The sequence below is a fragment of the Malaclemys terrapin genome, chromosome 13, assembly GCF_027887155.1.
Source record: "Malaclemys terrapin pileata isolate rMalTer1 chromosome 13, rMalTer1.hap1, whole genome shotgun sequence".
Taxonomy (NCBI): domain Eukaryota; kingdom Metazoa; phylum Chordata; order Testudines; family Emydidae; genus Malaclemys; species Malaclemys terrapin.
In genome coordinates, this window is record NC_071517.1 from 13,854,220 (window position 1) to 13,878,996 (window position 24,777).

A 24,777-nucleotide genomic window follows, 5' to 3' on the forward strand; every position below is an offset into this window, starting at 1 on the left:
AGCTAGCAGCCCATTCTGCTCCTGTCAAGGGCCAGGTTGCAGGGGGTTGGGAGGAGCTACGTGAACCCCTGGGGCAGAAGGCCCTGACCTAGAAAGCTTCTGGAGAGCAGGGTTTGCTCTGCGTGCTCCATCGTTCCAGCCCAGTTCCTCCCTCGCCCCAGGAGCGGTGGGCTGTCTCTGGAGCCAGGATGGGGTTCATTCGTGGAGCTGTGTTTGGTACCCTTAGGGGGATAGAAAGGAAAGGGGATGCCCAGGGTAGAATGAATTTGGAAACAATACATTTCCCCAATGCCTGTTTGAGTTTGCTCCTCTTTCAGGCAGCTAGACCAACGCCCCTCTCCCACCCCGTCTTCAACATCACTTCTGTTGGCATCCAATGGTGTGCACTTAAAGGCCGAAACATCTGTTGTGTCAGCCATTGGCAGCCAACTTGGGTTGTGGGGGGACAAGGCTGGTGAATTCTGCTGGGGACAATAGACACAACGTCAGCTATCCCGTTACACGTCTCTTCTAGGTACCACTGCCCACGTAGGGATCAGCTTATATGGGCTGAACAAAAGTGGCTCTCGCCACCTGGACAAGGGCTGGGCCTTCCAGAGAAACAGCCAGGATATTTTCCAGGTGGAGACTGATGCAAACCTGGGAGAGATCTGGAAGATCCGCATCTGGCATGACAACACCGGTACGGCACATAGCTCAGGGGTTATGTTTCTATAAGGAAAATCTAGATCATTGGATGTCAAGTTGCTTCCGGTGCTTCCGCTGCATCACAGCTCCAGCACGCAGGTGTGACGCACTCACTGCATTGGTGAGATGGGCTTGCTGCAGGAGCACCCTGAGTGCTGGCGTAGGACTTCAGGTGCAGCGCACACCCCGGCCGTGGATTTCTCCGCATAAACTCTGCGCTGGTCTTGATCAGGAGCTGGCGTGTTCTGGGGTCAATGGGAGACACGTAGCCTCTTTATGTGTCATTAATGTTTCATTAGCAGTGATTAACTCTGTTAATTTTCAGACTAGCCTTTATGTCCCAGGGCGCCATTTTTCCCAAGTGACTAGAGATTTGGGGTGCCCTTAAATGAGCCTGACGTTTGGAAGCACTGAGCACCCGCCTTCAGAAACGGAGGCCCCCTTAAGGGATCTCCAATTAGGTACCCAAAATCTCAAGTCACTGCAAAAAATCTTGGCCACCCCAACTATAAGGGGCCGGATCCTCAGCTAGTATCAATCAGTGTAGTTCTATTGACTTCAGGGGCACTGTGCTGATTTCCACCAGCTGAGGGGCCGACCCAATAAAGTTTCCTTTAAATTGAAGCCAGGCAATTCAGAGGTAAAGCTGAAATCCTTAATTTGTCTCTCTGCACCTATAATTTAACAGTGCCTAGTATAAAGGGGTGCCCCCGGTTCTCTGTTCTTTGCAAGCCATGTGCAGACCGGGGGAATTGTGAACAGTGGTTAGCTTTAGCCTTGCGTTACCCCGATTTGGTGTCTTGGAGCCGACCCATAGCATCAGGACACGTTTTTGTGTTTAACTCCCTCACGCTTTCTCTTCCCTGGTTGTGGCTTGCACAATGTGCATCACGAGGAATCGTCCGGTACACACATTTCAGAGCCAAATGCTTCACTTTAATGACACACACAGAAGGGTGAGAGATCAAAGGCAGCGGTGGTTTTACTAATTTGTAAGCCAGCCCATCCCTCACCAGCAGTTCTACAGACACAGCTTTGGCTCAGCCCCAACAAAAGACAGTTGCAAGCTAGAACGTTAATTACAACATTTACTGTTATCGTCATTCTATATCTGCATGGTAGTAGCATCAACAACGCACTAGCTGCTGTCCCACACGTATTGGGTGAGATGCAGTTGCTGCTCCAAAGAACTCGCAAACTAAGTTTCCAAGCACTTCTGAGCAAGAGGAACTCAATAGCTCACATAAAGTAGGTTAGCCTCTGTACATCCATCCTGAGAACTAATCAGCTCCTTAGCTCCTGGATTCGAGCCCTTTGCAAAGCACGTATCGTAACAAGATGTCCATGGACTTCTGCCTGAGGTGAGAATGGGATGGAGGCTAGCATTCTCCTCTCCATCTCCCTCCATCGGAGGACGACTGAGCAGAGAAGTGAGCAGCAAGGATGTAAATCCATTAGGAACTGTCCTGGGAACGCAGTCATTAGAAACGCAGGTGCGTCATTCTCTCCTCCTCTGTGTCCCCAGGGTTGGACCCTTCCTGGTACCTGCAGCATGTTGTTGTCTGGGACAGACAGACAGACCATATGTATTTCTTCCTGGTGGACGACTGGCTGTCAGTGGAAAATGAGCAAAACGAAGGACTGGTTGAAAAGGAAGTCTTGGCTGCATGTGAGTGTTGCCCCCTGGAGACAATCCAAAGCTTCCCTTAGCATTATTACTGCAGGAGCACCAGGAGGCCCTGACCCAGGTCAGGAGCCACTCTGCTTAATGCTGCGGAAACACATAGTAGGTGACAGTCCCTGTCTGACAATGTAAATAGACGAGGCAGACCCAGGGTGGGAGGGGAAATGACTTGTCCAGGGTTGCACAGCAGGTCAGCAGGGAATCTCCTGACTCCCAGTCCAAAGCCCTGTCCACCAGGCCACACGCTGAATGTGATCTGGGTGGACAATGGCAATGGGTGTGAGGACACTAGGAAGGGTGGCAGGGGGCAAGGAATGACGGTATCTTTGATAGCGCGAGTGCCGCTGGTGCCCAGACTAACTGGGAGGAGTTCTCTAAGTGATGGTGGCGATGGAGACCCCGGAGAAGACAACGGGGAAAGAACTCATGGTGGTGATCAAGCGAGAAGGAAGGTGCTGGTGATGGCAGAGGTGACAGCTAGAGGGAAATGCCCAGAGGAGGGGAAGGAGATTGGGGATAGAATCCCCGAGGAGGAAGAGAAGGGAATGCTGATCATTTGCATTATGCCGCTTCTAGGCCCACAGGAGCTGAGATGCTTCTCTCGAGTTTTCCCTGCCCAGCTGCGTCTTGGCTTTTCTGATTGGCATGTGTGGCTCTCCGTCTGGGGCCGCTCTCCCCACAGCCGCTTCACCCGGGTGCAGAGGATTACCTGCTGCGTGCTTGCTGTGTACCTCTTCCTGGCTATATGTGTGCTCTGGTATGGAGCCATCGGAGTTGAGGGCTACAGGTGGGTCCCCCTACATCTCTGTCTCTTACAGGAGGGTTTCATGCAAGTAGACAGAGAAAGAGCTAGAGGGAGGGAGGGAGGGTTGGAAAGTAGTGAGTGAGGGAAGGAAAAGCCACTGGGGCTGGGATTTTCAAATGATTTCAAGGGAGTTAGGCACCCAAATACCACTGGATCGCAATGAGATTTGGATGTCTTCACTCCCTTAAGCTCCTTTGAAAATCCCAGCTTGAATGGTGATATGGGTGCTGAGGAAGTATCTGATGCTTTAGACTCATGGAACTGTAGGGCTGGAAGGGACCTCGAGAGGTCATCTAATCCAGCCCCCTGTGCTGAGGCAGGACCAAGTAAACCCAGAGCATCCCTGACAGGTGTTTGTCCAACCTGTTCTTAACCTCCAGTGATGGGGATTCCACAACCTCCCTGGGAAGCTTATTCCAGAACGTAACTACTCAGAATTAGAAAGCTTTTTCTAACATCTAACCTAAACCTCCCTTGCTTCAGATTAAGCCCATTACTTCTTGTTCTGTCTCCATGGACATGGAGAACAATTGATCACTGTTCTCTTTAGAACAGCCCTTCACATATTTGAAGGTTCTCAGGTCCCCTCAGTCTTCTTTTCTCACGACTAAGCATGCCCAGGTGGTTTTAACCTTTCGCCATAGATCCGCAGTCTGTGTGATGGCTCTGCTCCCAGAGAGGCCTGTGCAGAATGTAGGCCCCTACCCAGTATGAATGTCCCAGTGTCCTGGAACCCTGGAACTGTAGGGCTGGAAGGGACCTCGAGAACTCCCCATTAACACAGGACTTTTCAAGTCACCACATTGTCCTCTGGCTTTGTTTCTCTCCCGTAGTGTTCCCTTGGGAAGCCAGGTTTCAGTAACAGCAGAGAGCATTGCTGTGGGGATGGTCGTGGCTGTGGTGGTCTTCCCGATACAGCTTCTCTTCACCTTCATCTTCAGGAAAACTCGCAGTAAGGTACTACAGTAGTTACCCTCCACACACAACATCTAGTCAACCTCCTCCCCCCAGCTACATCACCCACTGAACCTGCTGCGACAACCCCACCAAGGTCCATCCGTCCCCATCCTAAGGGGCGGGAAGTTTGGCATGATCAGAATGAAGGACCTTGCATTGTCACTGCCTCTGCAGTGCCTGTTTTGTGCATAAATATTGACAATACACGCCAGTATCCAGGGTTGTCAGTCAGATCCCTTTTCACCGGCACAAAATCCATGTAATAGTTTCAAGGATGCTCTCTGAAATGTTGCCATCTTATTTTACAGACACGGTGGGAAGACAAGGCTAAAATATACAGCCAAAAATAGTGGAAAATTAGACTTGGTCAAAAAATCGGGTGTGATTTGTGCAAAAATGTGTCTGTTTTTCATAGAAATTCAAAATTTGATTAAAAAAAAACCTTCATCAAAATGAAGAATTTCAAAAATGTTGACCAGGTTTACATACAAGCACTTAGGGCTGTTTTTAGAACAGGGTTATAATATTATCATTAATAATTATTATTATTTGTACTGTACCTAGGAGCCTGTCTTGGACCAGGACTCGATTGTGCTAGACCCTGTCCAAACACAGAACAAAAAGACAGCCCCTGCCTCAAAGAACTTACAATCTGAGTATAATAATAGGAGAACTGGAAATTCTGCAGAAGATATTCTGCCGTGAGCACACACAGCTGCCAAGCTCTTCCACACGATCTGACTTCCAGAGGCTCAGTTAGGGAGTAATGACAGTACCTAGCTCTTATACAACACTTTTCATCACTAGCTCTCAAAGCACTTTACAAAGCAGGCCAGTATCATTCTCCAGATTTTACGGATGGGGAAACTGAGGCACGGGGCGAGGCAGGGACTTGCCCAAGGTCACCTAGCAGGTCAGTGGCAGAGTCAGAAATAGAACCAGGTCTCCCGTGTCCCAGTTCAGTGCACAGCCCACTAGACAGCTGTCTGTCTCTTAGGGGAATTCTCTTGATGCCAAACTGAAATTGCAGTAGTAACGCTTAGGGTCCAGCTGTCAGACCCCTGCCTCTATTTGTGCACGTGCTGCTTTGTATGTGCTGACTGACACCTGGGCACACACTAGCCTCTGCATATGCAGGTGACAGATTCTAACACATGTCAGCATCTTGCGGGAAGGGCAATGCGCCAGCGCAAAGGGACCTGGTTGGAACCTGGTTCTAGACACGCCCTCGGTCACAGCCTCCAGACTGGGAGCACTCCTCTTTCCTCTGTTTCTGACAGGTGGTTGTGGAAGACCCCGACCCACCCGTGCAGGACTCTCAGACTGTGGAGATGGATGTGTGCCTGGAGCATGCTGACCTGGGCAGTTCCTCCTTCCTGTCCATCCCAGGGGGGATGGAATCCATCATGGATGGGAGCTCTGTCAGTGGTGTAAGTGAAAGGCCATTCTATGGGCATCTTTTGGGGACCTGTGAAGAAAAGGCCCTGGGAGGTGAGGGGCTACATGTCTGTCTCTGTCTTGCTGCCCTCCCAGGTGAGCGCTGTATTTCTAGACACACGCCACTACCCCTGGGCTTTGGAAAAGACAACTTCTCTGAAAACTGAACTCCCAGCAAAGGGTGATTGAGCCAGGAGTCAGGACTCTCTGGTTTGCAGATGGGGCAGGTTTGCTCGCTCTCTGGAGGCCAGCCCCATTCATCCTATCTGCTGAGTAGAGCAGAGACTCCTTAACTCTCCCTGCAGAGCCCTCATCCCTGACCCCTCTGCTTTCAGAGGCCACCCTCACTGGTCTAGTGGGGGCAGATCCAGTGTCTCCAGCTCCCAGAGGCAGGTCCTCACAGAGGGGAGAGCTCATCCCACTTCATCCTGAAGGCTTTTCTTAACCCTTTCATTGCTGGACTAGAGTAAAATGGGGTGCAATCTCAGCAGCACCCTCTCTTTCTCTGTTATTGAGAGCTTCTCTTTGGTTGGATGCAAGGAAGGGTGTGTTCCCTAAACGGCAATGGCCATTTATATAAAGGGCTTCATAGGGGGCTGGAAGCCAAAGGGAAACAGCCATCTTGCTCTAAGGCAGAACGGGTGCCAGGGGACACCCTCCAGGAGTCCTGATGACCATGTGGCTTCTGTCACCCCTCATAGTTCATCTGCACCCCCCTCATCCCTTTCTTTTCAGGAGTCGCCTGGGAGTAGGAGGCCAGTGTCCACCCAGGAGAATCTCACCAAAGTGGGCAACGCAAGGTACACCAAAGGGGGCTGGACAAGGGGATGAATTGAAAGAGATTTGTGTCCACTCTGAATCAGTTCTTTAGAGGGGAAATGGCTGCAGAGAGGCAGATGCAGGCAGGGGGCTGATGGGGTGACCCTCTCCTTTCTTCCAAGATGGGGATGAGAGAACAGCCCTAGTAACGCACCCATGCTGGCAAGAGAGAATCAGGTCTCAGCTGCTGGAGAAAATTAACCCATTGTATTCTGAACTGAAGATTATTGAAAAACCTGCATTCAGGCATTTGTAACTTAGCGCCCCACCAGCTCTGACTACATCCCATTCACGGGAGGACTCCCCAAGTCAGCTTTACAGCGAGGGAGAGCTCAGCCTCTGTGCTTTAACGAATCTGCAGTTGGGCTGGCATCCGGCAGATACAGTAACGCTGGCTGTGCAGGCCCAGAGTGGCACTGGAATGGCTGGTGCAGCTTAGCAGTCAGGCTCTTGACGAATGTGTGGGAGATGTAGGTTTGAGTCTCCGTTCCAGTGCCTGGCGCCCCACGCTGGGGGAGCTAAAATAGTGACCTAGCAGAGAAGTCGGCCCCTTGCGTGGGAAGTGTCTTGGCCTGATAGCAGTAATCCAGCCAGCCAGGGTGGTAGAGGGGTTGGCCAGAAGGATGGGGCTGCAATGCAGAACATCAAGGAGGGTCGTGGTGGGGAGACTACAAGGCAGATAAGATGCGGAGACTCCTCAGAGCTTTGACAAGTCCTTGGAGATCTCTCCGTGGGCAGAGAGGGTCTATAAACCCTCTCCAGCTGATGTCTGGATTGAGGAATTTGCACAGGCCCATAAGAAATAGGTGACAAATGCAAGCCCCATGCAGCAGAGGGGACACGGGGTCTATGTTTCTAGGCTGGTCTGATGGTTAGACCACAGATGGCAAATTCATTACCAACGACCAGCCAGGCAGGAGGGCGGTTCCTGTCCAAACACAGAACTGTCACACTCTGAATGTCCGAGCCAGGAAGGGACCTCCTTTGCACTAGGACCAGAGCTCAGGAACGTGTCGCCCCTTTGGTTCTGCAGGGTCGCGAAACGTTGGCCCTCCTGCGACAGCATCTTCGACGTCCCAGATCTTCTGAACTTGGACCCCCTGGTGAGCCAAAGTCGGATCCTCAAGAGGAAGAAGGCCCTGCTGAAGCTGGGAATCGAGTCTGCATCCAGCTCTGATGATGACCCACTGTCCTTCTCCTTAGGGGACTCTGAGGATAGCAGGAGAGACAGCCGTGGCCACCGCCTCACCCGCTCTGGTAACCCACAACTCTCCACTCTTCTTTCCATCCTTCCCCTCATTCACTCCCTCTTCCCAGCCCCCGTCTTCCATCCTCATTCTCCAGCCCAGGATTCACAGTGTGGTGGTCCGGCTTTAGTGTGATAAATGCATCTGCTGCTACAACAGACAGAATGGCCCTGGCTCCTACTGACGCCGAGGGGAGTTTTGCCATTGAGCTCAGTGAAGCTAGAACTGAGCCCAAGGTGCTCCTGCCTTTCCTCTCCTGCGCCGGCCGCAGAGCTGTCTCACTGAGCACCATCCTCTCCCTCTCCGTTCAACAGAGGAAGATTTGCTCAACTCCATCGTAGCCGAGACTCAGCGGAGCAGCTCCTTGGACTGCGTCACGTCCGACAGCGGCAGGTTCTCACCCCGAGCCGAGGCGGATCTGGTCTCCGATGTGTAGGTACCCGGGCCAGGCCCTGCTCAGAGCACCCCAAAAAACTAAGGCAGGGGGAGCCCAGGCCACAGAGATTCATAGAGGGTAATGCCAGCAGGGACCATTACGATCATCTAGTCTGAGACCGTTTCTCTCACTGCTGCACTGTTGGGAATGGGACGCCCGTAGACCCTGACCCCGAGGGGTGGTGTTTTTTGTGGCCAACTAGAGCCCTGAATTCTTGTTCTGTTTTCTTTTAGTTTTGGGTCTTTTAATGTCCCGCCCATCTCCAAGGGCTCTGGCACAGCTCAAGGGGCCTCTCCCCAGTCCCAGGCTCAGTGGTTGACGATCATGAACCACCATCTCTCTCCCATTACAGTATGGAAAGTCCCTGCAGCGCCTGGTCCGATGGCATCCCAGAGCAGGGGAGGAGCGGCTGGGGCTTCCTGCGCAAGTCCTTCTCCTACATCTCCGCCCTGACGAGCCCTGGCAGCGCGCCGCTCCCTGATCCGGAGCCTCTGTCGGCCCCGGTGTCATCCTTCTCCACCCGGATCGGTGTGTGAGGCACCTGGGAAAGGGGCGCCACCCAAACTGAACTAGACCATTGGGGTGGGGTGGGCGGGGGGGAAGGAAGAGATTTCCTGCCTATGAGAATGGTTTTGCATCGGGCGGGGGGCATAAGGCTGGGTCACTGCAGGGATCTAACATCTGTTGGCGACTCGCGGGTCATGGTTTGAATGCCTCTTTCTCCCGTTCTTCTCTGACTGCTCCAGGCAGGGATTGCCCCTAGCTCCCCCACGGCACCAGCTGGGGAGTGATGGTGCATCCTTGTTTCCTGCCCCACAGCACCAGCTGGGGAGGGAAGCCAAGTCTCTCAGCTGCGGCCCACACGCCTGCCGCTGAGCCGCCATATGCTTGGCGAGAGGAATAACTCCAAACACAGGTTGAAACGGCGGCATCTCCGGCGAGAGGCAGCAGCCAGGGAGGAGAGGGGAGCCTGGATCCCAGCGCAGAGGAAGGGAAGCTAACTGAAAGCAGCTGGATTGGTTTCTATAGCCCTAGAAATGCCAACCCTGCCCCTGTGCAAGGGGAGGCAGTGGGGCTGCCCCAGTATTGTGGCCAGGGGAGGGTAATGTTGAGTCTGTGGGGTCTAAGTGATGATGCGGGTTTAAACAGAACAACTCTGGTTGCTTTTCCTGCAGGGGTGTCCCGCAGACCCTTGGAGTGGCTCTTCCCTGGCTGGGCGCTGCCTATGACCTATGCCTTCATCTTCCTGCTTCTAGCAGGCTGCTTCACCGTCACCATCCTCTACGGCTCCTCCCTCCATGACCACACTGCCCTAATGTGGCTCATCTCCTGCATATTCTCCTTCATCACCTCCTTTGTGCTGCTGGAGCCACTGAAGGTAACGGCCCCTACTCCTCTTGGCACTGCAGATAACCCTTCGGCTTTGCCCATCCACAGCCCCTCCCAGCGGAGAGCCACAAAGCATTTTGCAGACATCAGTTAATTCACAGCACCCTTAAGGTGGGATGACACTGCCCCCACTGTCAGATGAGGAAACTGAGGCAGGGAGCGGGCGAATGACCTGCCCAAGGTCACACAAGTGAGTGAGTGGCCAGTGGGGATGGAACCCTGGCGACCTCAATGCAGATCCTCCTGCACACGGACTTAGAGGAGGGACTATTTCACACTCGCCCATTGGCTTTGTTTGAATCCCTGCTGGCTACTGGCTCGCTTGTGTTACCTGGGGCAAGCCGCTGGTCCTCTCTGTGCCTCAGTTTCCCAATCTGTAAAGTGGGGGCAGTGTTATCCCAGGAGCTACTGCACATCCTGCTGGAATCAGGCCGGGGGCATTCAGTGGAGATTGGGGCCTTTGCCCTCCCGCACTGAGGGTTTATTCAGCACCCCTCCCCCTTCACTCTGGGCATCCACCATTTCCACCCATGGGGCATTGCTCTGTGGGTCAGGGTGACCTGCTGCTCTCTGGGGCCCTAGAAGAGTAACAGCCCCTGGCCCTGGGGCTCACACGCTCTCCGTTGTCCTGTCGGGGCAGGTGGTGCTGGAGGCCCTGCGTGCTGCTCTCATCACCAAGCCGGTGGACAGCGAAGGAGAGGGGCTGGTGGAAGAGCCGCTGGTAAAGCCAGTGCCCGAGCGCATTGGGAAGGTGCGAGCGCCCTGTGGATACGGGCTTCTCCAGGCCAAGGAAGAGGCGAGGAAAGTGCGGGCGCTGCGAGCGCTGATGAGGGTAATGTGTTCCCCTGGGACTCGCCCCACCTTGCTTGGCTGCTGCTAAGAAGCCTGTGGGGACTCCCATCGCTTAGCTCCTAGGGAGTCCTTGCGATGCGGAGGGGGGATACAGGACATTCACGGAGTGCCGTGAGGAACTGTCCAAGGGGAATTTAACCTAAACCTCCCTTTTCTGCTGTCCTCATTCTCCATTCCCCGCCCCCCCAGCTGCAGCCCTCGCATCCCAGCTGGGCTGTGAACCCAGCCTAAGGGCACCAGCTGGCAACCGAACCCAGCCCCTCCTTCTGACCGCAGTGCCAATGTTACAATGCACCCCCATGCTCAGAGCTGAACTCAGGAGAGCACCAGCTTACTGGCAGGAGAAGGAGGCCGGTGTGAATGTTTGTACAATGCCCAGGTCCAGCACCGAGCAGCCTTGGCTGTGTTTTGCCCCAGAAGCCAAAGGGGCGGGGTGGAGGGTGTGTGATGTATTGAACTGAAAGGTAGAATCACAGCTGTGAGGGCTCGCTGTGGCCACTAGATGTCAGTGTGAGTTTGGATTTGCACCGTTTAGCTGCACCTGAGGATAGCTGGGTCCAGTCCAAATTCTTGGCTGTGTCTCCAAAGCTTGTGATGCTGCAGGGCTCTGGGCCTGATGACCGGGCCGTGAAAAGCTTCTCATTGTTCCAAGATTGTCCATGATGGGGTTTCTAGCATCTTCCTCTGGAGCATCGGGCTCTGGCCCCTCTTGGAGACAGGAGATGAGCGCGACTGACCCTTGGCTTGCCCTTGTATGGCAGTTCCCATCCTGTTCAGTCCCCTTTCTCAGCCCACAATCCAGCTTTCCTGACTGCGCAGCATTCATTCCTTACCTGAATGCCTCCATTTTCTCCCCCTCCCCAGAGCTGTCTCACCCACATGCTCTTCCTCCTGGTGGTTCTGACTGTCAACTACCAGAGCTGCTTCCACCACCGCAACATCCATCTCCTGCATGCTGCTGTCAGACAGGCCGTCACTGCCCCAAATGACCGAGGACTCAACTTCTCCTCTGTGCGCAGGTGAGGACCCCAGGCGGGGGAAGGGATGGAGCAGCGATTTGTTGTTGTAGCCTGTTAGTCAGCTGTTGATTGATGCCCTGAAGCCTGAGTATGTAGAGTTGTTGTTATACTGAAGACCCCACATACTCATGCTTCAGGCATCAATCACCAGATGACTAATAGGCATCAGGAAGAAAATTTCCCCATGTGCCGGTTATGACATAATTGCCTTCTGCAGTGCTGCTGGTCACTGGAGATGGGCTCATGGGCTAGTTAGACCACGGTTCTGATCTAAGGCAGTGTCTCTGTCCCTGGAGTGAGATCACCTGGAATCCGTGGAGTTTTGGGGTACCAGGCTCGAAACTTGGTGGTGCAATTTAAATGTGAAACTTTTTTGACATTAAACTAACAGTGACTCCTAAAGCAGCATCCCCTGTATGTTTATACTGCTATTCAGTGTAATTCCTTTTACACCACCCACACATTGTTCGTTTTCTCTGTGCTGCAGGTTTTGAATGGCTGGTGCAGAACTTGTAAACTCTTTGGGGGCAAGGCCTGTTGTTTACAGTATATTTGTACAGCACCTAACACAACAGGGCCTCCAGGCACTATGTAATATACAAATAATTACACTGTCGAAGTAGCCAGGGGGAAGCTGGAGGTTCTGACAGCTGGGAGGGGACAGTTGGGGCTGGATAGGGGTCAACTGGTGAGGGAGAGGAGGCAGTTTGGGATTGTGGGATAATCTCATTCGAGCTGGATGTTTTTGTTCTGAGTTTGCACAGCGCCTAGCACCATGGGGCCCTGGTCCACGAGTAGGGCTGCTAGCTGCTGCCACAATACAAACACTAAATAATAATAATGATCAGCGGTGAAATGGTTAACAGTGTTGCTATTTAAATTGCCCCCTTTAGGTTTCAGAGTTAACCCACCGAAACAAAGGGGGCGGTTCACCCCTTTCAGAGCAAGTGTGTCAGGCTCTCTGCAGACTCAGGGAAGACGGCGCTAAGTTGGCTTGTGCTCAGTTCCTATTTTCACGGTTATCTTCACAACCATCAGGGCTACAGACATACTGACTTAACTAAGGAAAAGCCGAGAGTCCACAACAGGACCCCACTCTGCAGGGCATGTTCTGCAGGGGTGGGATGTCGGGGTACACAGGGCACCGGCCAGTTATACTGCACTGGGGTGAAATGCACCTGTTTCCCTGACCTCTTTGTTTTGCAGTTACTCTGACACATGGGAGTGGATAGACTCTGTGTTACTGAGCTACCTCTACAACAATCCCCGACTGACCCTGGTTGGGGTGCCTCGTCTCCGGCAGGAGAGCTCTGCTGGGAACGTACCTCTGGATCTGGGTGAGGGCTGGTAAAATCACCTGTACTGCTGGCTGGGAGAAGGGTAGCTGAGTGGGGAGGACTGTGGGGCCCAAAATGGCACCAGCCAGAGAGTCAACTGCTCCATTTTAGCTAGCCAGGAGTATAGACCTGACAGGAAGCATCATCCCCCATTTGACTGGTAGGGAAACTGAGGCACGGAGGATTGTGACATGCTCACGGTCATGCAGTGTTACCAATAAAATCCGAGGGTTCAGATTCCCGCTTCACTGCTCCAACCACTAGAGAAAGTTTAGGGGATACTGATGTTTCTCTCTACAGTCCCCGGGGTTAAAGCCTAACTGTGTATAAAACTGGGTCAGGGGAGTCACAGCCCAGCAGCCACTTCCCCAAACACTGAGCATTGGTAAAGAAGGGAAGGGGCTGTGATCAGGGGATCCAGGCTAAAAACCGGCACCTGAAGTGTGACACACAGAGGAATGGAAGGGCAGGAAAGCCCACAGGTCCAGACGTGGGGCACAGCGGAGGCAAAGTCACCAGGGAGATGGGGACTAAGGGTCATCCCAGTGGTTATGGGATAGCACTGGACACATCCAGGCATTGAATCTCAGTGCAGGGCTGGAGTTTCCTGGGCCAATGGAGGCTGAGCGTGCTGCGAAGGGAGCACATGCTGCTCCTGCAGAAGGAGGGTGGGGGACATGATGGAGAGCCCTGCTCTGAATCCTGCAGTCCTGCCTCCCATTGACCTTCCTGGGAGTTTGGTCTGAGTAAGGAATGCAGGCTCAGGCCCCCCTTTTGATGCTTTAGAGCAAGCCCTGCTGGCCAATGAGGGAGGGCGAAGATGGGGGAACACCCTGCTGAACCCTAAACAGACAAGGAATCGGGACTGGGAGGGGGTAGAGCTGAGAACCAGAAAGGAAACAATGGAGGTCGAGGGCACAGGCCAGGTGCAGAGGGGAGACACTGGGATAACCTACATCTGGAGAGCAAAATAAGGAGTGTTGTTTCTAACTGGGCATCTAAACTTGTTCATGTGCAACTCAAAATCTCGTCCTCCCGCTCTGCTTTTCTGCACCCTCAGTGCTCCCCCAACCTGGGCTTGGGTCTCTCTTGACACATCACGTCACTAACAGAACCTGTCCCCTCTGCCACTTGTCAGCGCCCAGACCAGAGGTTTCCAGGAGTGGCCAAGTGGACAGAGATGCGTGCGCTGACCCCAGCCTCCAGAATTCATCCCATGACTCTAGTGGGTAAGAACGCTGGCACAGGGTGGAGTGGGCACTAATTGGCAGCTCAGAGCAGTTATGCAACCAAGACGCTTGGCTGTGGATTTCTGCTTCTGGGTACCCTGATTTTCCCCATCCCATGGGTCAGCTCAGGAGTCCCCAACTAGTAGCCCCAGGTTACTTCACACTGAACCACCAGGAAGGTTCCACTTTTGCTTTCACAAGAAACTCTTCCAGAGGAGTGTCACAATCCTGGAGTGACTCCATGGGGACGTGATTTACCCCAGTTCTTGTCCTCTTTCCCCTCTCTCCACCCTGGGCTGTGGCATCCCCAGTTTCCCTGAGTGTTAGCTGACAATCAGCAGCAATGTTCCTTCTGTTCATTGAATCATAGTTGTTCGTGGAATCACAGGAACGTAGGACTCGAAGGGACCGCGATAGGTGATCTAGTCCGGTCTCCTGCACTGAGGGGAATATTCAGAAGGATCCCAAAGCATTTCACAAACTATGGACCTGATCCTGCAAGCAGCTGGGTCTCTGTAGCTTCCATTAACTTCAGTGAGTGGTGCGGCTGCTTGGTACCATTCAGGAGGCGCTCAGTACCTTGCAGAAGCAGACCCGAGGATGGATAGATATATCTATAAAAAGAACAGGAGTACTTGTGGCACCTTAGATTTTTATTAGATTTATTAGATTTATTTATTTATTTATTTATTTAAATTTATTAGAGCATAAGCTTTCGTGGGCTACAACCCACTTCTTCGGATGCATATAGAGTGGAACATTTGTTAGTCTCTAAGGTGCCACAAGTACTCCTGTTCTTTTTGCGGATACAGACTAACACGGCTGCTACTCTGAAAGATATATCTATATCACACATGGGAGACACTGGAACACAGCAACTGTCACAGCCCACAGCAACTACTACGCAATAGCACAACAGAGGAAGTGAAGGCGAAGACCATAGCCAGCTGGAAATCCAGAGCAAATCCAGGGAGGCAGAATGTGTGCCTCCCCGGTTGGAATTTGGCCAGGACGCAAGGATTAAAGATCTCTTCTGTCACTGAACAGGCCATGCAGTCTTTAATGACAAGTGGCCATGAATTTCAATTCATGCATCACCCAAAGGTCTCCTAGGTCCATGCAGAAGCACTGGGTCACTACAGATTCAGATAACAGGGTCACGTCCTGAATCCCTAGCTCTCCTGTCTGCAGCACCCTGGGTTTTCACTCGGGGTATCCCATCTAAATGGAGGCTGGCCCGTCTCTGTTCTCGCTTGGGATCTGACCAGATCACCGCCCGAGTTAGGGCTCCCAATCCAGCCTCTCGCCCACTCTGTGTTTCACAACTACATTTTCTGGTCTCCCCATCCCCGTTTCTTGGGGCAGGTTTTGGATCTGGGGGCACGTTGGAGTTTACCACACTAACACTGGCTGCTGGAGGGAGCTTGGAAATAGCTCTGCCGAAGCCCGAAGGACACTGGCTGACCTGCGAGCCAGCAACTGGATCAACAAAAGGCAAGTCACTCGGGGCCTTACCTTTTCCCTTGACAACGGGGCTGGGAAGTGGAAATTGAAATGAATGCGCTGTTGGCTTTGAGTGCTTACCTGTGGGAGGGAGGGTTATTGCATGGCTACTTCTCTCCTGCAGTAGCTCTGTCTGTCTATCCGTCTGAGTGGGACATGACCATCCTGAGAATGCAAGGTGATGTCACTTGTTCTCTCCCGTTGTGCGGTGGCCATTGTTGTTCCACTTCCCCCGTTCCCTTTCTCTGAAGTGGAGCAGAGCGACTCCAGATGACTCAGAGAAAGGGAGAGATCCCCCAGGCCATAGAACTGCACAGTGCAATGGCCAAAACTGCTGAGCCACCGACTGGCATGGGCCGGAGAGCAGGCTGGTTGTCAACTTAACCAAAACCAATCAGGGGTTGGGGGCACATTGCCAGTGGTGGCTACTTAGAATAAGGGAGCAAACCCCTGGGGACGGAGCACCTCCGGATGGGAAAATCAGGGTTTGTGAAGACAAAATGCACTGTTATTTCCACTGCATCTGGGTCTCCTTGGGATCCAATAACTCTGCGGCTGGCTCACATGCTAGATATACACCATTGGCTGAGGTCAGTAGGTTTCACAGCATCATTTTGGGGGTCCCTGACTCTGAGTCTGGCTGCCAGGGGGCCCAAAGGCAGCATGGCCAAGACCCTGATTTGGGGGTAGGCATTGAGGTCCTCTGCACCGTAAGGCTGAGATCACCCACAGAAATGGTTCAGTTCAACCTTGCTTATCCAAATGGCATGAGAGAGGCTGAATAAATGCTGATAATGGCAGCAATGGGAATTTCTGGTGTAATTTATAGATGGCAGGTGACTTGCCCCTGCTATGGATAGCTGATGTAGCATTGTATGTCTGTGCACAGCCTAGGGAATCTGATGGCTCGTGACCTGCTAGGGACATCCCAACTTCATCCCTGAAAGTGGAAAGTCCAAACAGTGTTTCCCAGCAGTCCGATTGAAATGTCCCCATGAGAAGGGCCAAGAATTAGGCCCAATTACCCAGCATTCCAGAGCCCTGGAAAATATTTCTTCTCAGCCCGCTGTTCTCGGCTCTCTCCCTGCACGACAGGACCAGAGCCGTGTTTCTGGAGTTTACCCAATACAACGTTGATGTCAACCTGTACGTGGCTGTAATGCTCCTGCTCGAGCTCCCATCCGTCAGACCGGCTGTTCCTTCCATCGTCATCCTCCCCTGCCAAATGCTGCGCTTGGGCACGAGGCTGGACCTTCCACTTGCCCTAGTGGTATGTATCTTGCGTTGAGAGATGCATCCAAGGCTCGGGGCTGGCTCCCAGCAGAATGCAGCCAATGTTTAACCCACCCCAGTGGGCGCTTTTTCTCCAGAGATTGTGCCACAAACACAGTCTCAGCAGGAGGAGTTTGCAACCTTAGCTCCGCAGTGGTAGCTAATTATAGTCCAAATAAATGCTTGCCTGACTGCATGTGGGTCTGTAGCGGTTACAGTCTCTGATTAGATGAATCCCAGGAGTGCATTTCCAATGGATACTCCAGGGGGATCTATCCAAGGCTCTGCTTCCTAGTGACAGGGTGGTGTAGCCTGGCTCTCTGGTCCCTTGTGATGTGGCACACAACAGAGTAATTCCTGTGTGGAGTAGCTACTCTGTATCCCTTGGGATGATGCTAGTTATCTGCTCTGTTTATTTAGGCTTCAGAAGTAGCACCATAGCTACCACGTCCCTGCTGTATCCACCTTTGTTCTTGCTACCTAACCCAATGCACAGCAGGAAGGCAGATTCTTTTCTCGCCTGCTCTGGCTTCTTTCAGATCTCCCTGCTCGTCTTCAGTGTGGCCTTTCTCCTGCCGGAGCTGTCGCTCCTGTCTCGGGAAGGGGCCTCCTGTTTGGGTCAGAGCCGCTGTTGGCTCCAGCTGCTTCTGGCGCTGCTCTCCATTGCCGTCGGCGCCTTGCACTTTGCGCACATCTGGCTGGCAGATGTGCAGCTCGCGCATTACTGGGGACACCGCCAGGCCTTCACCAGCTTCTATGAAGTGGCACTGCTGGCTCGGATGGAAATCTGTCTCTCAGCCCTGCTGCTGACCATCACCACGCTGAAGGTGAGTGAGCGCACAGAGTTATGTGATTTCCCAAGGTCACGTGTCACGTCAGTTGCAGAGCTGAGGATGGAACTCAGGAGTCCTGACTTCCACTCCCCTCCCTCCCCACAGCTCTAACATCTCCCCATTCCCAATGTTCCAAAGTTGCTGATTAACAGCCGTGCCCATCTCCCACTGAAATCTCAATCGGAGCCTTTCCACGGGCTTTCTGTTCAGTCTGCTCCCTAGTTCACATGTTGTGGGAAACATTTTATGTACTCAACACCCATTGCTTCAAAGCCACCTGGGTGTTGTGCATAGGAATAAATCCGGGCCGATCCTGATCTCCGTTACATCGGTGTAACCCCTCAATAATTTTATCATTGCCAGGCTGCATGGCCTAAACACATTCCAGATTCTCATCTGCCATCACCAGCATGAGAGGGCACCTGGAAATGGGCTGGATTTGGAAAGAGATGAAAAACATAAGAACAGCTATACTGGGTCAGACCAATGGTCCATCTAGCCCAGTATTTCTGTGGCAGTGCCAGATACTTCAGAGGGAATGAGCAGAACAGGGCAATTTTGAATGATCCATCCCCTGTCATCCAGTCCCAGTTTCTGTCACTTGGAGTTTTAAGGAACCCCACAGTATGGGGTTGTGTCCCTGACCATCTTGGCTAATAACCATTGATGGACCTATCCTGTGTGAACTTAACTAATTCTTCTTTGAACTCCGTTATATTTTTGGCCTTCACAACATCCCCTGGCAATGAGTTCCACAGGTTGTGTGAAGAAGTACTTGCTTTTGTTTTAAACCTGCTGCCTATTAATTTCATTGAGTGACCCCTGGTTCTTGTTATGTGAAGAAGTGTGTGATCGGACACGTGGTGCCTTCAGTAATCACAACCCTTGCTGCCAGCTGTCCCTAACTCCCTTGGGTAACAGTCCCCACTGCTCACCCCAATGGAGAGTTACGTGGGAGCAGATCACAGGGTGAAATTGAAGTCAAACTGGTTTCTCTCTCATAAATAAATCAGGTGAGTCTGTCTCCCAGTCTCTGGCCAGACATCAATTGCTGATCTTCACCACCACATGGAAGTAGGACATCCTTCTTCATCCAGCAGCCCTTGTGCATGGTGGCAAGTGGTGTGAGACGATGTCAGGTCTGAGCTGCTAACAGCGTGGATGATGTATACCTTCTCATTAGCATGCACATATTCAATTATACCACAATGACCTTATAATTGTCATTGGGGCTGCTGCTGAGATGTAATATCATCTTTGTTCCTTTCTCCCGCTTCCTAATGAATTGGCCAAGTGGCCCGGCTGCTGTCTTCCAGGCTTGCTGTATTTATGGTTCACTGTTGACCGTTACTTGCTTAATCCATAGACAATAAGAGTGAGCAAACAAACAGATAAAGGCTGCTGGGAGCCAAAGCTGGAGAGTCAGTGAAGAGAAAGGGACCCCCGGAGCAGCCTCCTGGAGAGCTGAGAGGATGGGGATCTCTGACACAGGAGATCACATCAGAGACCTGGCCATTCCCGAGACACTGCTTTAATGGACTGTGCGTGCCAGATGAGTGCATACAGGGGGTCCTCAGTATACGTCAGGGTTGCGTTCTTGAAAAGGGCGACAGATACTGAAACAACGGATACTGGGGAATTTTTCCCCATAAGAAATATGGCCTGCTCTGCCTCTTCCTGCCCCCCCCTCCACCTCTGCCCCGCCTCTTCCTGCCCAGTTCCACCCCTCTTCCGAGCACGTCCAATCCCTGCTCCTCCCTTTCCCTCCCAGCGCCTCCTGAATGCCAGGGGAAGCACCCAAAGAAAAGCCATGCAAAAGGAGAAGCGACCGATATGCGGATCAGGACCGACGTCAATCGGAACATGTTCCCCTATTGATGAATGATGGATATGCGAAATGACGGATAAGGGGGAGATGTATACCGGGGACCCTCTGTACCAGCTAGCTTGTGTGTGCCTGGATAATTCATTCAGGGAGTAATGCACTAGCACATAAGGCCCCCAACTACGGTACCACGGTCCTCTGACCTGGTTGCAACATGGTTAAAATGTAGCATAGATGGGACCTAACCCCATGACCAGGTTAGAACTCTCAACAGATGCTAGCTTTTGATTGGTTACAGGGACATGGAAGATTCTGCCCAGGCTGCAGCTCTTAACAGCCACATTGCAACTGGGCCCCTGACTCAGTCATGGCCATAATGAAGGCTGGGCCTTTGAGAAAGACGATGCCCTTGCTCCGCCCGGCTTCCCTCACCGAGTACCTGATGTGGCCACCTGGACACGCAGACACCTCTTGTGAGACGGAGCAGAGTAAATGTACTCAGGGCGGTTTGAAATGTCACTTTTCTGATAACATCTAACCAGGCTTCCTGCTCACCCATGAACCTTCTCCCCCTAGATTGTACGGCAGCTGCGCTTTGTCCGGAGATGGTCTGCATTTGGGAAGACATTCCAGCATGCACTGGGAGAGCTAGTGGCTGCCACGCTCCTCTTCCTCCTGCTGCTCCTTGTCTATGCGCAGTGTGGATATCTGGTAGGTTATGCAGAGGCTGGCTCTCAGTAGTGGGAGTGCGTGTGGAGAGTAGGATGGTCATGACTCTTACCTGTACAGGGCACTATGCAGTGAATTCCTGTATTTATCCATAGGCTTGATACAAGACGATGCAATGCGTTTGTCTCCCTGCTACTCTGCAGCTGGGCATCAGCTCTGTCAGAGGAGGACCACCCTTCCCCAGAGCTCCTCAGTCAGTCTCTCCACTGGTCCCCAAGAGGGACCCACTCACTGCTGAGATCAGATTCTAGTGCTCATTTGCGTTCACACCTTCTGTTTTGCACTGCTCCAGCAGTGAACTGGAAAGCTCTCTGGGAGCGACCCACCCCACAAGGGGGCTTGTGCAATGGCTAAGGATGATGTAGACAGGAAAGGGTAAAGACACCTTTCCTAGCGATAACCCCTACGCTGTCTCTCATTCCCAGGCCTTCTCTGCTACAGTAGAGGAGTTCAGAACATTCCGATGTGCCTTCTATGCGCTGCTTTCGGCCCTCCACGGGAAAGTGGCTTTCCTGTCTGTGATCCAGGAATTCCCCACCCTCGGCACTGCCTACGTCCTCAGCTTCACGGTCAGCTTGCTCTGCGTTGGCAGCCGTTTCCTTTGTGCTGTCATCCTTCACGGCTACCGCACTGTCCAAGCCGAAATGTACCGCCCCGCCATTGAACCGCAGGACTACGAGATGATCGAGTTCTTCGTGAAGAGGTTCAAGCTGTGGATGGGGTTCAGCAAAACTAAAGAGGTAAGAAAGGAGGAAACCTGGGTGTAGAGCAGCCAGCAATCCAGAGTCTAGTGCTGCAGCGTCAGAGCAAGGTGAAATGAATCCAGTGCTTAATTTTGTGCCCGGCGCCTCTGGGCCTGGCCTGGCAGTTCGGAGCCCCGGCGCCTCTGGGCCTGGCCTGGCAGTTCGGAGCCCCAGCACCTCAGGGCCTGGCAGTTCGGAGCCCCGGCACCTCTGGGTTTGCTGCACCAGTTATGAATGCAAAAAAATTGTTTGAGCCCTGGCCCCTCTTTCATTACAAATTAAGCACTGGTTGAATGCAAAGGCCCGGTTCAGTCGAGTGCTCTCACACTATTCTACTCATGGGCCCGTACCCTGACACAGAGGGGCCACCCTCAACTCTTAGGCTGGGGGAGAGTCTGATCTTACAGCAGGGTATATCTGGATTAACGCCTTCCATGGGGTCCCTTGGCTTTACACCAGTGTTACTGAGATTGTACTCCAGTCCCCTATCCTTCCCTAACCTCTATCCTGCCCTGGAGTGACCAGCCTTTTAGGAACAGAAGGGAATGTAGCTTCCATGTAAAAGGGCTCACTTTCCCCCCTTCCTCTCCTTCTGGACAATAAGGCTCAGCTTTTACCCAGCTGCTATCCCTGTCTGCCTACTGGCTGCAATGGGATTGAATGGGTGTGGTTTGATCCTAGCAGGTCAAGACTTGGAAGAAGCAGAGAGTGGGACATATAACACAAAGCGATCTTGGATTGCTCTTCTCTTTGGAGAAGGGAAGGATGGCCTTGTGGCTAAGGGAGATCTGGGTTCATTTCTCTGCGCTGGCTTCTTGCCTGGCCTTGGGAAAATCACTTGCCTTAGCTTCCCCATCCGTAGAAGAGGATAATGCTTCATAGTGTTGCAAGAATAAATTCTGTAGGTGCTACGAGGGGCTCGGATGTTACAGTAATGAGTCCCATGGGAAAGCCAGTCCCACTTTATAAGAAGGCTCCATTTATAAATGGTTAATGGAAGTTATAAGCATGTTAGAGAGATAAGTAGTATGTTTACAAGGTTGTAGCCATGTTGGTTCCACGATATTAGAGAGACAAGGTGGGTGAGGTCGCATCTTAGGTTGGTGAAAGAGACAAGGGGACCTGAAGAAGAGCTCTGTGCAGCTCAAAAGCTTGTCTCTCTCACCAGCAGAAGTTGGTCAATACGATATTACCCCCCCACACCTTGTCTCTAGTATGAGGAACAGATGGCTGTAAGCAACCTGTTGGACTCTAATGATTTAAACCAAATTTTAAACCATCCATTAACCCCTCCTAAACCATTATAAATAGAACCTTAATATAAAGTGTGATGGAAAAGCCTATAACTAACACTGCAGGAAAGAGTGCACTGTTGTGGCTCATGGGCCCTCTTACCCCCACCGAAGGTAGCAACACTGGACTCTGGGATTCTCAGGGGATTTCCTCTTTTTTCCTTGTCACTCAGTTCCGCCACAAAGTAAAGTTTGAAGGGATGGACTCCCTGATTTCACGCTCCTCTGGGAACTCCAAACGCTCCCACCTCCTGTCTGCTGGCACCATCTTCCGCTGTGCCAGCTCCACCATCTCCTCCAACTCCGAGGAGCTGGCCCTTTCGGAGAGCCCTGTCCCGGAGCCGTACAATGTACAGTTTTACTTGGACCGTCTACCCTCTGCTGTCAATAATCTTCTGGACCAGTTTGACCGGGTCATTAGAGTCATGGAGGATGTATGCCAGCTGGAGAGGGGTCTGGAACAGGCTCAGAAAAGAATTAATGACAACAAGAAGGGACAGAAGAGCCTGCAGGGGGAGAAGATGACACCAGCTAAGCAGCTAGAGCTACCGAGGACTTACAGCACCTTCTCAGAGTCTGCCCTGGTCAGACTGAGGACCCACAGGGCCAAGGTCTCCAACTGCAATGCCACTGATGGGCACAAGCTGGTCCAGCAGCCTCCAGCAGATGGGATACCTCACCCAGTGGCCGGGTGCACATCCTGGCTGGTTGGCCCTCCAATATCAACTGATCTCTGCCAAAGGCTTACCCAGGCACCAGGCATTTCGTGCAAGTGGAGACCAAAGAGTGAGGAGGGGCAGGGCTGTCTGTGCCATGAAATTCCTCAGAGGCAGATCCCTCTAAAGAGAAGAGCGTGGCAAGCAGAAGGTGCTGGGAACATGTAATGAGACAAAGATAGAAATCAGGTCATTGAGGGCATGTCAGACTCCTGTCCCAGCCCCGGAAATGGAGTCTTCTCCATTTCCAAAGAGTGTTTCACTCACAGCATCTACCCTGCTGGGCAAAGGCTGTTCTTGTGAAGGACAAATTTTTGCATTAGCTCAGGCCTTCACCCCGCTCCAGCACAGTGCGCCAGAATGCCATTGTTCCCAACTCCTCCGAGAGTTCGGCAGTGGGCGTGTGATGCCAGTTGCTGGGGCAGAACTGAATCCCGGCAAAATCATTACGTGGCGGTGCTCCCATCAGAAGGGAACAATAATGGGCAGTTTCATAAGCGCCGCGAGAGAAATGATGGCTGATAATACAGTAGCACGTCCATCCCTTTCACAGTATTAGTGCTGACGGCCTCCCCTTCACAGAAATGGGCTAAGCGAAAGGCAGCTGGAGAAACCACCCCTGAAGCTCTCCCCATATTGCTGCTGAGATTCCCCCAGACTCAGACTTGTTAGTTGCTTCCATCCGAGCCCTCTGGAACACTCTCCTGAACGGGCTGAAACAAAGGCAGGTGCAGGAGCTACCCTTGAATAATTCCATCCTGGGGCTAAACTCCGGGATGATTTTTTTATGGTATTAAAGTATGTGTGGAAAATGAGTTTATTTGAATTAATCACTCACACCAGCTGTAGTACACACACATTATAGACACATAAACATGCAGTGTATTTAACTAAATTAAAAGATTTATTATAAAGGCAGGAATGGTTGAATGCATTGGTCTGTCCATACAGCTGTTTTTATGTCAGCTACTTGCACGTGGCTGTCGCACTTCCTGTATTTATTGCCAAGTGCCCATTCATTCTCTTTGTGAACGGTGTCCTGTGCGCGCCCCGCTCTGTTCCTCCTGTGACACTAAAGCATGGCCATTGGAGTGGTTGTGCCGTGGCTGCGGTTCCCGTTTTTTCCAGGGTTGCTTTCTGAGGCCTTCCCTATCCTCGCTCAACGCCTTTATCTAGGAATCAGAATTTCCTACCCCGAACGACCCACTGCCCCAGCTAACTTTCTTGGTGTGACACATCATAGCAGTTGTTAATACAAAGAACCCTGATCCCTAATCCTTCATTGATTTATAGGCCTTGCGGTTTGGGTCCCATCACTTAGAGGCAGTGTGTTTAGGGATGGCTGTTGTGTACCTCTTAGATGAAGCCCAGCAGGAAGCTGAAATGGAAGATCTCCAACCGTCTGAGTTCCCCTTGACTGTAAACTGCATCTGTCCCTCATCCCCAGTTACGTTTCTGCAGCTCTGTTTCCAGTGGGGTGAAAACACTTGTTTGGGCAGGAGAGGATATCATCAGAGTTTATCTCTTTGCTCATAACTCTGACTTGGATATGATTTTGTGAAGCGTTGCAGGGCTCCAGGAGTCAGCGGGGGAAATTCATGATTCACGTCACATCCTTCAGTCAGGGAAAGGGGCTGGGCCTCATTAGCGCTTCTAGACAGGGTGAGTTACGGCTAAGGGAACCCAGCTACCAGCAGCCACACAGATCCATTAGTCTTTTGTGTTCTCAGCCCCTCAGTCCAGCAAGAAGTGAGGACTGAACTACTCAAACACAGGGCAGCAGGTATCTGACACCCGTGAGCAGGAGGAAAGAATTTCCCGTGACACACATACCAAACCGCAGGTCATTCTCTCACTCCCTGTCCGGCACCATTTCAGGCCCAGCACAAGGAACAGTTGTAAGGTAGAAGGCTGGGTGCAGGGGTAGGTTGTTTATATGCACCCCCATATGGGTCTTTGGGAACAG

The 24,777-nt window shown here is 52.2% G+C and overlaps 1 protein-coding gene across 3 annotated transcripts in view; it reads left to right on the top strand.

The window, feature by feature from the left end:
• The window catches only part of LOC128847694 (polycystin-1-like), a 60,913-nt gene extending 37,586 nt beyond the window's left edge, over positions 1-23,327 (top strand). For 2 of the 3 annotated variants that reach the window (XM_054047306.1, XM_054047307.1), the window contains 20 exons: positions 515-682; positions 2,213-2,356; positions 2,948-3,158; positions 4,010-4,133; positions 5,414-5,563; positions 6,306-6,370; positions 7,423-7,646; positions 7,951-8,068; positions 8,425-8,600; positions 9,248-9,450; positions 10,102-10,293; positions 11,178-11,332; positions 12,539-12,669; positions 13,730-13,898; positions 15,264-15,392; positions 16,497-16,671; positions 17,213-17,500; positions 19,908-20,042; positions 20,486-20,800; positions 22,269-23,327. In XM_054047306.1, the coding sequence (XP_053903281.1) occupies positions 515-682; positions 2,213-2,356; positions 2,948-3,158; positions 4,010-4,133; positions 5,414-5,563; positions 6,306-6,370; positions 7,423-7,646; positions 7,951-8,068; positions 8,425-8,600; positions 9,248-9,450; positions 10,102-10,293; positions 11,178-11,332; positions 12,539-12,669; positions 13,730-13,898; positions 15,264-15,392; positions 16,497-16,671; positions 17,213-17,500; positions 19,908-20,042; positions 20,486-20,800; positions 22,269-22,979 (3,983 nt within the window). In that variant the 3' untranslated portion in view covers positions 22,980-23,327. The remainder of the gene's footprint in view (positions 1-514; positions 683-2,212; positions 2,357-2,947; positions 3,159-4,009; positions 4,134-5,413; positions 5,564-6,305; positions 6,371-7,422; positions 7,647-7,950; positions 8,069-8,424; positions 8,601-9,247; positions 9,451-10,101; positions 10,294-11,177; positions 11,333-12,538; positions 12,670-13,729; positions 13,899-15,263; positions 15,393-16,496; positions 16,672-17,212; positions 17,501-19,907; positions 20,043-20,485; positions 20,801-22,268) is intronic. The other variant, XM_054047308.1, reaches the window with a different exon arrangement.
• Positions 23,328-24,777: the final 1,450 nt, after the last annotated feature.